The sequence below is a fragment of the Anomaloglossus baeobatrachus genome, chromosome 8, assembly GCF_048569485.1.
Source record: "Anomaloglossus baeobatrachus isolate aAnoBae1 chromosome 8, aAnoBae1.hap1, whole genome shotgun sequence".
In the NCBI taxonomy this organism is placed as follows: Eukaryota; Metazoa; Chordata; class Amphibia; order Anura; family Aromobatidae; genus Anomaloglossus; species Anomaloglossus baeobatrachus.
In genome coordinates, this window is record NC_134360.1 from 6,790,659 (window position 1) to 6,804,135 (window position 13,477).

The 13,477-nt window shown below is 45.1% G+C and overlaps 1 protein-coding gene across 2 annotated transcripts in view; it reads right to left on the bottom strand.

Annotated features, from left to right (window-relative positions):
* SLC6A11 (solute carrier family 6 member 11) overlaps positions 1-13,477 on the bottom strand; it is a 216,876-nt gene that overhangs the window by 122,886 nt on the left and 80,513 nt on the right. For both annotated transcript variants that reach the window (XM_075321267.1, XM_075321268.1), the window contains exons 3-4: positions 6,404-6,538; positions 4,299-4,439 (exon numbers count right to left, since the gene is read on the bottom strand). In XM_075321267.1, the coding sequence (XP_075177382.1) occupies positions 4,299-4,439; positions 6,404-6,538 (276 nt within the window). The remainder of the gene's footprint in view (positions 1-4,298; positions 4,440-6,403; positions 6,539-13,477) is intronic.

A 13,477-nucleotide genomic window follows, 5' to 3' on the forward strand; every position in this document is an offset into this window, starting at 1 on the left:
CCACACATGCAGCCACACCCACACACACACACACATCCACAGCCACAGCCACACACACACAGTAATGGCACAGCACAGGAGCAACACATACACACAGCAACAACACACACACACACACACACACACACACACAGCCAGCCACAACACACACAGTGATGGCACAGCACAGGAGCAACACACACACATACAAACACAGCCACACACACACACGGCACAGCTCAGAAGCAGCACACACACACACACACGGCACAGCTCAGAAGCAGCACACACACACACACACACACGGCACAGCTCAGGAGCAGCACACACACACACACAGTGATGGCACAGCTCAGGGCACTTTCTGTAGTTACAGACAGACATTTGTACATTATAATACTTGCTCCTGTGATGTGAGAGATGGTCAGTGGCTCCGGCCTCACTGCTGCACTTCCTGTCAGTCCTCCTGGCGTCTCCTCCTCTCCTTTCTCTTTCTATTCCTTCTGTTCTCTGCTTCTCACTGTTTTTAATGCTTTGTTTGATCTTCTCTCTTTTCTATGGTCTCTACTCTGTTTTCCTGTTCATCTTTGTTTCTCCCGCGCTGTACTGAAGAAGCTCCACCCCCTCTCCTGATTGGCTGTTTTTCCCCTGGCATCTCTCACTGCTCTGTGACTGGAAGAGGAAGCTGCCTGGCCACTCCCTCCTCTTCAGCACAGGCCGCGCACAGTGTGCAGTGAGTGAGACTGCATCTCTGCATGGCAGCCAGCCTGCAGCTATAGAATCAGTGCGGGTACCCAGCGGCCTTAATCAGCTGCTTGGTGACGCCACGGGGGCATGAAAGTGAAAATGTACGCACAGCGGGCAGCTGCCTCCGGGCCCCTCCACCTCACAGGCCCCGTAGCAGTGGCGTGGTCTGCCTCTATGGACGGTACGCCACTGGCTGTGGATAGGGAATCACTTAGTGACTTTGCTATAGAATCTGAGTGCAGCAGGATGTAGGGGGCCTGATTCCGGCAATGTATCACTTAGTGGAATGAATAATCCACTTTTCCCAGAATCCCTATTTTCTCTGTTGCAGACCTAGCTGTGTCTGTATAACCCCGCTCTCACCACTGATTGGCAGCTTCCTGTGTATAACCCCGCCTTCACCACTGGTTTTCAGCTCTCTGTGTATATCACCACTGATTGTTAGATTCCTGTATACACCGTGCAAAATTTTATTTATTAAAGATTACATTTTATTAGTATGCATTAAAAACCAAACAAAAACACAAACAACCATAGGTGAATAAAATTCCATGAGGGTTGCTACAGATATAGTCCACAATCAATGAGACAACTTTAAAACAGTGGAATAATAAATTTGTTATTAGGTGATTAGAAACAAGGGGGGGGGGGGGTAACCTTTCTCACCCTAGTTACATATGTTTCTGCCTGCCAATGGAGTACATCCTAATTTAATTGATGCCCCCATTCCTCGGCGGCTCTCCCTTTTCCTTATCCTCACCTTCCCTCTCCAGGTTAGGTCAAGTTGGGTCTCATAAAAAGCGTATAATTCCTAAACAACCTGCCACTCAAAAAGCTTAGTGCATATTTATACCTTGTCCCTCAAACAGATAAGGAAAAACATTAAGTCATACTTCATATGAAAGTGGAGTTCATCAGGAGAATATTCCACATTGATCTCTGAGGGTGACACATCCAAGAACCAGTGAGTAAAGAACTTGAATTGCACCCTCTGTGTCATCCCGTTTCTGCTGGCGCTTCCAACATCGCGCCCCTTCGTCATAGGTGACTACCACTCCTATCATCCTCTCTGGAGCCAAGCTCTGCCTGTGGAGAGCTGTGACACCCGAGCTGCATTACCATCCACCCGAGAAGAGAGAGCTCCCGCAGCGGTGGCTAACAATTGGCTGCACACCACAGGTGACGTCACGAACAACTACCCCATCGATCCCCATCCCCAGCTTTATTGACACCGCCGGGGTCACGGAACTGGGCAAGGCCATCACGGCGACCCAGTAAAAGAACAGCAGCCCGGGTGAGGGGTAACCACAAGACCCCGTGGGCGCGTCACAGTCCCCTGATGAAGCAAGCCATGGCAAAACATGTTGGGGAGGCTAGTAGCTGAATCTCCTTAATATGCAGATACAGGTTAGTGATAACTGAAACAGGAGGATGGATAGGGAACAGTTACACGTCGTGGCTCTCTTATTGCAAGGAATGAGGTGGTCCCCCATTCCTTGTCGGCCACGAGCCCTCCTGCTCAGCAGCACCAAAGGTCTGGGAGACTGCGCAGTCTGCAGGAGTTGCCTTCTCAGAGACACAGCCAGCAGAAGGGTGACACCTAGTGGTTCTCGCCTTGCAAGGAATGGAGCGGTCTCCCATCCCTTGCCTGCCACGAGCTCTCCTGCTCAGCATCACGGAGGCTCTGGGAGGTTGCGCAGTGTGCAAAGAATAGATGCTCAGGGAAGCAGCAAGACTTCCCATGTCTCTGCACATTGTGAAACCGGGGATCCCGCCTTTATGACCCAGAGGCAGGAAGATGAGCATGTGCTCCACGTGACCTCTTCTGATTCCCTCACTGATATCACACGGCCCCATGACGAGGCTGGTGATGTGCTGAATCCTGACTGGCTGGGCCAGGACGTCACGAACCCTGATTGGGTCACGCCCGTCTCGCGCCCGCCCTTGGGTAGAGCTACACCTCCTTAAAAGCTCCCCCTGCCATCATGGCGGTGCGCGACCGTCCTTCTATGTTTGGATGTCTGGCAGCGTGCTGCCACGCCACTGCTTAGGCATTATTGTCTTTTGTGGGCTTTGCCCTTGCTGCTCAGGCAGCACCTAGTTTGCAGGTCTTGTCCCTGCCTTGCTGCTCCGGCAGTATCCCGTTTAGCAGGCTGTGTTCCTGTCCCAGGTGAGCTCCTCGAGTCTCTGTCGGACTCACTTGGTTTCTGAAGCACACGTGCGTGGGCACCTCTGTGCTACCCCCGTGCCATATTCCTGTGACTCCCGCTGGCACACGTGTGTAGGCACCTCTGTGCGTCCCCGTGCAACAGGTACACCGTACGAGAAGCCCCGAGCCATACAACCCTCACGGGTTAGGGCGGACCGGTGTACATAGATCGTCTGTGACGTTCCAGACGATCACTAGCAGCAACCCGCTCACTCTTTCCTGACCATAGCAGCGGTCCCTTACACCGCACAGTGGACCTTGACCGGCGGAAGCTGTCCATTCTCCATCTTGGCACGCTTCCCCGGGTCCCCCTCGTAACAGGGAACGGTCTGCAGCCATTTAATACTTGAATTCTAGTCTCTGTGAGACACCCCCCATCATAATGCTAATGACTGTGAGGCTGTTATTATTATCATTATTATTAATAATAGTAATATACCGCCCTGCTACCTGTGCTTTTACATACAGAATGTGGTCACATATTAATCGATAAAATGAAAGCTAATTTATATTGGTCTTTGTTATGGTGCCTCTTGTTGCCTTTTGGCAAAATGTGTTTCTAGTCAATTTAACCCTATTCTGACTGGAAAATGGAGTTGAGGTCTTGTGCTCGTCATCTTCCAATGTGTCACATCTTAAATAAACAGTTAAATGGATCGTCTCATCATCACTAATGGAATTACAAACGAGTAACTTTAGCAATCATATCTTATTTACAAATCATCATCATGCAGCATCAGCGAGGGCTCAATTGAGCCCAGTGATCGATGCCGCTCGTCTGACCGGTCATTCTTCAGGAGCGCACCGCTCCCTGACAAACAGCAAGTTGGCAGCCTGGAAGCAGCTCACTCCTGAAGATAAAACTTTAGAGCAATCCTGTAAGGCTATGCATACATTTCTAAAATTTTATACAACTTTTAGCCTGTCATCGTGACACGTCAGAAGTTTGGTGGTGGCTTAGCTGCTTTTTGCATCAATTCCTAAGGGTTCAAAGTTCTTTGCCTGCGGTGATTTACTAAGATTAATTATTGACGACCTCCAGGAAATAATTATCACTTTTTACCTTTTTGTTTAACTAGAGAAAATCATACATTATCCTGCCTGGTTAGATATTCATCCAAATGTACCGGATAATACCACATTTCTCCTGCAGAAGACTAAGAGAAATGCCGGCGTGACCGGGAGTTTCCCAGAAAAGTCATCAAGTCCTGCAAACCAAAATGTGTAACACGGCCCCTATAATAGTCTGCATTATAAGGCTCAAATATTAAAATAAAGTGGAATTTCATGAACACAAGTCTGTAAAGGATTTGTCACACTTGTAACATTTTTATTTCTATAAAATGTGAAATAATAGTTTTACCTGTATTCCACTTATGTCCACATGTGGCCCAGGGCAACTCCGCAGAAAAGCAATTAAATAAATAGAAAATTGCCCAAGCTAATATAATGATGTAATAGACATTTAAATGGGCTTCAATCACCTGGGTGGCATAACCGATACCTACAAGGAAAAAGTGAAAGGAAAGACATAACTAGTGATAGACTCTATCACGGACAATGGTTTAGAGGAAACTGCAGAAACATTTAAACATCTCAGACAATGTAAAGGGATGTGCGGCTGCAGGGAGAAAATGACACTGTGTTCTCCCTTCAGTCACTTACTTCCAGCCATCAGGGTGGCACTGGGGACAGTAAACAGTCCACTTTATGTATTAAGAAGCAGGAGGAATAATGATACGACATCATAGAATGTGATTTGTGCTGCCATGGTCCGCCTTGCAGTCCAGTTCTTTATAACAACCAAACAAAACCACTAGGGACTAGTAAATCCGGTATCTGGCTTGCTGGCATTTACTAATTCCTATGGCATTTACATCATGATATCTCTTGGAGCAATCTAGATAGGTTTCCTAAGATCATCAATAAACCTTGGGCACCAATGATCCTGTGCCAATTCCCCCACTAGTATTTGGACCACTTTAGTATTTAGTAACCCTGCATACCATCCCAGCATTCCAGATTACCCACCACTTTTTAAATGCTCTGACTCTGTCATCTAACCCTTGGTGTGACGCCCTGGCAAAACCAGGTAGTCACACATTAGGCCCCTGCATAACACCTTCCCTTAACTAGGTCACACAGCCGACCTGAAACCAGCACCTTGGTTTACCAAAGGACTCGTGTGATTCATTTACTCGTGAGTAACCCAACATCCCCCGGTCCATCCGGGGGCGCAAACGCCAGCCATCACCATAACCTGCACAGAGACACTGGGCCCCGGGACTACCACTCTCCTACCCGTGGAGGGGATCCCACCTAGCTGCCCTGCTCCATCAGCCCCGGGCACCCCCATATCCAGGCAGCGGCGGTGTCACCATCTATCACCGCAACCCACGGGTGGCGTCACAGACAACCTCCCTTGTAAATAACCCCCTTTTCACTTGTGGGCGGTGGACCGCTGCTCGAGCCCAGCTCCGGTCCCCACTCAAGCCACAGCAAAGCCCCACATCCGAGGGTCCCCAAGCGGCCCCTTAGCTGCGGTCTGGCCCCCGCCCGCAACACTTGGTCTTTGTCAAAATCACTCAGACACTTAATTTGTTGATTTTTTTTTCTAGCAAATCAACCCATGGAGTGACTGTTCACTTGATGCCTACTTTCCTCTACAAGGATACTGAACGTACTGAACGGTGTGTCTGGCCGGCCCCCAGAAACTCTGCCCTCACATGGTTTGCTAATGGCTGAACAGTTGTGATGCAAAATCATGGAGGCAATGGCTCACCTTGGATGGGTGAAACTTCAGCACTGCCAGCGTCATGGGATCAAACCCCAACAGCTGCATTTGTAACTGGATGACAATTATTATTCACTTGCAAATCGATATTCAGGACTCAGTCCATCTGCCAGGTCAGTATTCTGTGAGAGCTGGATGGGAGCCCTGCCAATCTCCTTGCTGCTGTGATGTCAATATTGTGGCATGATGCACACAGAACGTTGCGCCAGCCCAGGTAATCAAAAGAAAACCTGAGCGCCAGAAGGCAAGGAGATTCGGAGCCCTATGAATTGATTCTCTTATCTCTAGTTGTAATGTTATGGCTCATCAGCGTAAAGCCGGTCTCCAGACGTCCTACATGCACGGTGCAAGCACAGACCTCACTGTCCGGGCCGGTCCAGGGCGTCCTGACTTCACAGCCACATGCATGAAAATGAGGCTGCGTTCAGGTCAAGAGGCCACAGCCAGTCCAAACATCAAAATCCAAGCCCAGATCGTGAATGTTGGAAATGTGAAACTGGCCTCAGTTTGTTCAGGTTGCTAATTTACAAATGTATAAAATATTTTTTGTTTTTGTTTAATTACTCACAAAAAGCAGAATTTTTGATTATTTTTGCCACTGTAGGAAACATGTAATGTTCTATGCTGAAGACCTGTCCTGACTACCATCAGTGAAATGAAAAGTCATAGTCTACCTTCAAACAAGGGGCAGACTTTCCTCCAGCACGTTATCCCGCCTTCACTGGTAAATTGCCCCAGCGCCGTTTCCAAGAAGAACACGGGTATCCCACAGAATATAAAGAACACCACGTAAGGAATGAGGAAAGCTCCTGAAATATAAGAAGATATCAAGGCAGTCAGTAAAATGTTAGTAAACACCAGAATTCTAGATTCACAAATACACACACGTGACAGGACTTCACACGTTTATGTATCTACTCTGGGAAGGGTTTGTACCATACCTTTTTGTGGAAATGTCGACCCCCATCAAGTGACACGTGTGACAAAGGTTTCGTAAATAAAATAAAGATGCAAATCTAATGGGACACACTAATATGACCTGGATGCAACGTAGGGTGGAAGGAAAGTGCTGGAGCAGACGTTAATAACATTCCTGGCTGTGTCCTGTACATAATCCTCTCTGTGCTTTATGAAATACTTCACTTTCGAGGAGGTAATTAGGCTATGTGTCCACGCTGCGGAAAATGCGCGGATTTTGCCGCGGATTTCTCGCAGAAAAGCCGTGGATTTCCCGAAAATCTGCAGCAGCGGCACTTCCCAGCCATTTCTATGGCATTTTGGAAATGCTGTGCCCATGCTGCGGATTTTTCCGCAGCGGATTTCGTGCGGATATTGATCCGGAAAAATCTGCAACATGTCAATTATTGTTGCGGATTTTCATCCGGATTTTGGCTTTAAAATTGGGGGAAAAAAAAAAAAAAAAAATCCGCACCAAAATGCGCATCAAATCCGCGGCAATTCCGCGGTAAATCCGCACCTTTGAAAAGGTGCGGATTTTGCAGGAAAGCCGCGGATTTTGATGCAGAAAAATCCGCAGCTACATTCTCCCGTGGACACATAGCCTTAAAGGCTCCAAACACAGCTGGGGCCGCGGTCTATAGCGGCTCAGTCTCATGTCAGTTTTTTGCATTTGAACAATTTCCATGTTATCCATGTTTTTCACGGATAGCACTTCTACCGATGACATTTTTATGGGGCTGTTCACGTCTTTGACTTTTTAGTGCACCGTGTAGTCCTCCATGATTGTGGAGACGTCCGACGTTGATCCGAATTAAACTCAATAATGAAAATCTTGAGGTCTGTGAAAAAAAAATCAGATGGCAATATTTTATTGTAGAAGAACGTCAGTCTTCAGGGACCAGATGTAATGACTACCTCTGCACTACATGGCAACATAACCTGGCACTCCAAGGTGTGTACAAAATAGGATTTATTTCTGAAGGCAGCAGATTCCAGTGTGAAGACGTTTCAGTCTAAGCATAGACCTTCATCAGTTCCATGGTGCAGATAAAAGGCTGCATGTGATCTAGGTGTACAGTGCACACACGGTGTCCATTGCTCTTATGAGAGGCATATTCACACAAAGAATACTGCTGCTTTCAAAAATAAATCCAGTTTAGTCCCCATCTTGGAGTGCCTGGTTATATATGAGTTTGGATCCTACCAGTACACTCACCAAGATACCAGAGGAGCCGTGCTTTACTTACCATACCTCTGCATTACCTCCCACGCACAAACCATAAGATATTTACTGAATGTTTTGCAACATTAGCTCAAAATAGAAGGGTTAATTTCTCCTGCGCTGCCGTAAGGAAGACGAAAGAGTCCGGATACAGATAATAATATTATTGTCTACGCGTTTCAAAGCCGACCGGCTTCTTCTTCAGGATAAATTATATTACTGTCAGTATTTTATTTGTAGCCAAAACCAGGAGAGGAGCAATCAGAGAAGACATGTAATAGACGAACGAGCACCACTGCCGAATTCATCCCCTGCTCCTGGATTCATCACCCCCTCCTTGTATAGTCTACAAATACTGAGGTAAAAACTCACCAAATACTCAACATGTGCACAAGGCCTAACGACCAGTGTAGTAGGTGCAGGGTTTGCAGTCACACATTGAGTATTCGGTGAGTTTTTTTATCACAGTATTTGTAGCTAAAAACCAGGAGAGGAACAATCAACATATAATAGATACAAGAGCTCCAGTGCTGTATTTATCACCCCCTCCTGGTATAGGCTACAAACACGGAGGTAAAATACTGACCAAATCCTGAGGTAAAACACTGACCAAATGCTGAGGTAAAACACTGACCAAATCCTGAGGTAAAATACCGACCAAATCCTGAGGTAAAATACCGACCAAATCCTGAGGTAAAATACCGACCAAATCCTGAGGTAAAATACCGACCAAATCCTGAGGTAAAATACTGACCAAATGCTGAGGGTAAAATACCGACCAAATCCTGAGGGTAAAATACCGACCAAATGCTGAGGGTAAAATACCGACCAAATCCTGAGGTAAAATACCGACCAAATCCTGAGGTAAAATACCGACCAAATGCTGAGGTAAAATACTGACCAGATACTGAGGTAAAATACCGACCAGATACTGAGGTAAAATACCGACCAAATGCTGAGGTAAAATACTGACCAAATGCTGAGGTAAAATACCGACCAGATGCTGAGGTAAAATACCGACCAGATGCTGAGGTAAAATACTGACCAAATGCTGAGGTAAAATACTGACCAAATGCTGAGGTAAAATACCGACCAGATGCTGAGGTAAAATACCGACCAGATGCTGAGGTAAAATACTGACCAAATACTGAGGTAAAATACTGACCAAATGCTGAGGTAAAATACTGACCAAATACTGAGGTAAAATACCGACCAAATACTGAGGTAAAATACTGACCAAATACTGAGGTAAAATACTGACCAAATGCTGAGGTAAAATACTGACCAAATGCTGAGGTAAAATACTGACCAAATGCTGAGGTAAAATACTGACCAGATACTGAGGTAAAATACTGACCAAATGCTGAGGTAAAATACCGACCAGATGCTGAGGTAAAATACCGACCAGATGCTGAGGTAAAATACCGACCAGATGCTGAGGTAAAATACTGACCAAATGCTGAGGTAAAATACTGACCAAATACAGAGGTAAAATACTGACCAAATGCTGAGGTAAAATACTGACCAAATGCTGAGGTAAAATACTGACCAAATACTGAGGTAAAATACCGACCAAATACTGAGGTAAAATACTGACCAAATACTGAGGTAAAATACTGACCAAATACTGAGGTAAAATACTGACCAAATGCTGAGGTAAAATACTGACCAAATGCTGAGGTAAAATACTGACCAAATGCTGAGGTAAAATACCGACCAAATACTGAGGTAAAATACTGACCAAATACTGAGGTAAAATACTGACCAAATACTGAGGTAAAATACTGACCAAATACTGAGGTAAAATACTGACCAAATGCTGATGTAAAATACCGACCAAATACTGAGGTATAATACTGATGAAACGCACGCCCTATCAGTGTAATTACACACAGCTGGACTCCAATGAAGGAGGAAAACCATCTCAAGGAGGATCACAAGGAAATGGACAGTGTGGGACTTACATATGTGTGTTTGAGCAAAGGGCTGAATACTTATGACCATGTGATATACTGAGCAAAGGGGCTGAATACTTATGACCATGTGATATACTGAGCAAAGGGGCTGAATACTTATCACCATGTGTTATACTGAGCAAAGGGGCTGAATACTTATCACCATGTGTTATACTGAGCAAAGGGGCTGAATACTTATCACCATGTGTTATACTGAGCAAAGGGGCTGAATACTTATCACCATGTGTTATACTGAGCAAAGGGGCTGAATACTTATCACCATGTGTTATACTGAGCAAAGGGGCTGAATACTTATGACCATGTGATATTTCAGTTTTTCTTGCTTAATAAATTTGCAAAAATTTCTATACAACTGTTTTTTTTCTGTCACGATGGGGGATGGGGGGCAGAGTGTACATTCATGAGAAAAAAAATGAAATTGCTTGAATTTACCAAATGGCTACAATGAAACAGAGTGAAAAATGTAAAAGGGTCTGAATACTTTCCATACCCACTGTATATCCCCCCTCTCCCCCCCCAAAAAATGCTCGTTGGAGCATGATGCGACTAATTAATTAAGAAGTGCCCCCCTGTGTGACTCTCATGCTCCCTCTCCGTGGTCTGCGCCTTCCGTGCACCGCTCCAGAACTGCAGGGGCTACAGTAACATTTCTGGCATACAAAACGCCGACTCTTTTGGATAATTTGAAGGGTGGGCGTCCCTGTGCCCTGCACCTCCCCCGCTCACCTTCCACCTGGTGTGACAACATCAGAAAACACAAAATCATTGGGCAAGTCAAGATTGGGAAACGTTTTGCATCTTTTCAGTGTTTTCTGCCGGTTTTCCGGTGAACACTGATTAATCTCCAGTTACATTTTGCTTTCTTGTTACTCAATAACATTATATTGTAAAATGAATGATGTTCAGAATTATAACTTGTCCTGCAAAAACCCCAAGCCCTAATACCGCTATGATAAGGAAAAATATAAAAGTTATGGTTCTTGGAACAACAGGAGAAAAATAAAAATACAAAAACAAAAAATCCCCTGGTCATTAAAGGATGAACCAAACATTGAGCGACCGTAATTACTTTGATAATAATCTGTAGCTGCAAAGGAAGAATTTGTGAAAGGGATCAGACCATTATAATCTCTGACTCTGTTCACATTTCTGTGTTTTTTGGGGATCAAGTGGGTTACAAAAACTCATGGTGACTTGTCCATTTTTGATCTAAGTCTCCGGATCCATGAAAATAACAAACAGCCCACGGATGGCATCAGTGCACAGCGATTACCATTGCAATCTATAGGAGATGATCTCATCTGACTCTGACCAACCTCTGGAGAAAAATGGATGAAAAACATTGGGAAATAAAGGTCCATGTTTTTGCGTAAAAGATAAAAATCATGGAAGAGGCCGAAGAGTGAATATTACTTTTAGTTTTTAATCAACCTGAGCCCGTTCAGAAATAATGTTTATCAGCCTCACAATTCCAAGAATAACAGCTTACAAAACTTACAGCAGATTTACACCTATAAGCAGCTGCAGTAAATTAGGCAATATATTCAAGTGGAAGGAAACATTTAGGCTGTGTCCGCACTTTGCGTTTCAGCTGCTTTTTAGGTCCGTTTTGAGCTGCAGCGTTTTCATGCCAAAATACATGTTTTTTTATTTTCCAGCAAACTCTATGGAAAATGGGGATTTCTTGTCCGCACTTTGCATTTCCAAACGCAGCGTTTAATTTGCATATTTTGTGGCCAAAACCATGCGTTCAAAGAAGCAGCATGTCAGTTGTTTTTGCTATTTGGGCTGCGTTTTGCTAACATTGAAGTCTATGAGAAGTTGCAAAAAGCAAGAAATATCAAGCGTTTAACCTGCTTTTTAGCTGCAGAAAGAAGGCGTTTTGGACGACATAACCGCATGCTTTTCTGACTTCACAATAATGGAATAATATGTCTCTTTACACACACACATAGTCCGATAATTCAATTAATGAAAAATATAAATTTAATGCTATTCTACCGCTAAATAGTATAAAACCGCTATAATTCTATGAAATATAACTATTTTCTTTATCATTTCAATAATTATATGAGTTCCTTTTTTTCCCCCTTTTTTCATTGTGTTTGACTATTTAAACTTTATTTAGCAGTGTCTTTATGTTCAAAACGCATCTTTCAAAACGCAATGGAAAAGCATGTAAAAAGCGCAAAAACCGCGGCTAAAACGTGGTAAATACGCATGCGTTTTTAGCGCTATTTTGTGGTCAAAAGCAACTTTGGCAAAATCAATTACTGCCAGAGGGTGCGTTTTGAACTGCAAGTAGGACGACGCAAAGTGCGGACACAGGCTTAGGCTGCAGTCCAGTCTCACATCCAAAATTAAATACATTTTTTTATTTTCTTTTAATTTTGTCCTCCATGTAATATATCAACGCTACGTCTTTTCAAATCTATGTGACACTAGTAGAGTCTTGAGGAATGGCTGTGCAGATTAGTCTGACATGTGGAAAGCCTCCTGTCTCCACTGCCACATGTACCGAGCCTGGAGACGTCATTTACAGCCACCCAAGTGCCGAGTCTTTTGACGCCATGTACAGCCATACATGTGCGGAGCCTGGAGACATCATTTACAGCCATACATGTGCTGAGCCTGGAGACGTCATCTACAGCCATGCATGTGCTGAGCCTGGAGACGTCATCTACAGCCATACATGTGCGGAGCCTGGAGACGTCATCTACAGCCATACATGTGCGGAGCCTGGAGACGTCATCTACAGCCATACATGTGCGGAGCCTGGAGACATCATTTACAGCCATACATGTGCGGAGCCTGGAGACGTCATCTACAGCCATACATGTGCGGAGCCTGGAGACGTCATCTACAGCCATACATGTGCGGAGCCTGGAGACGTCATCTACAGCCATACATGTGCGGAGCCTGGAGACGTCATCTACAGCCATACATGTGCGGAGCCTGGAGACGTCATCTACAGCCATACATGTGCGGAGCCTGGAGACGTCATCTACAGCCATACATGTGCGGAGCCTGGAGACATCATTTACAGCCATACATTTGCGGAGCCTGGAGATGTCATTTACAGCCATACATGTGCTGAGCCTGGAGACATCATTTACAGCCATACATGTGGTGAGCCTGGAGACGTCATCTACAGCCATACATGTGCGGAGCCTGGAGACGTCATCTACAGCCATACATGTGCGGAGCCTGGAGACGTCATCTACAGCCATACATGTGCTAAGCCTGGAGACATCATTTACAACCACACATGTGCTGAGCCTGGAGAAATAATTTATAGCCACCCAAGTGCCAAGCTTGGAGATGTCATTTACAGCCACACATGTGCGGAGCCTGGAGATGTCATTTACAACCACCCAACTGCTGAGCCTGGAGACGTCATTTACAGCCACCCAAGTGCCGAACCTGGAGACGTAATTTACAGCCACCCAAGTGCCAAGCCTTTCTATTGAGTTAACACTAGAACTACTGGACCCGTGACACCTATATAGAAATACATGGTGCAAAGTAGTCAAAATGACTACCTCAGTAGTTCTAGTGTTGAAGAGCTCAAAATCATACAAGAAATGGCA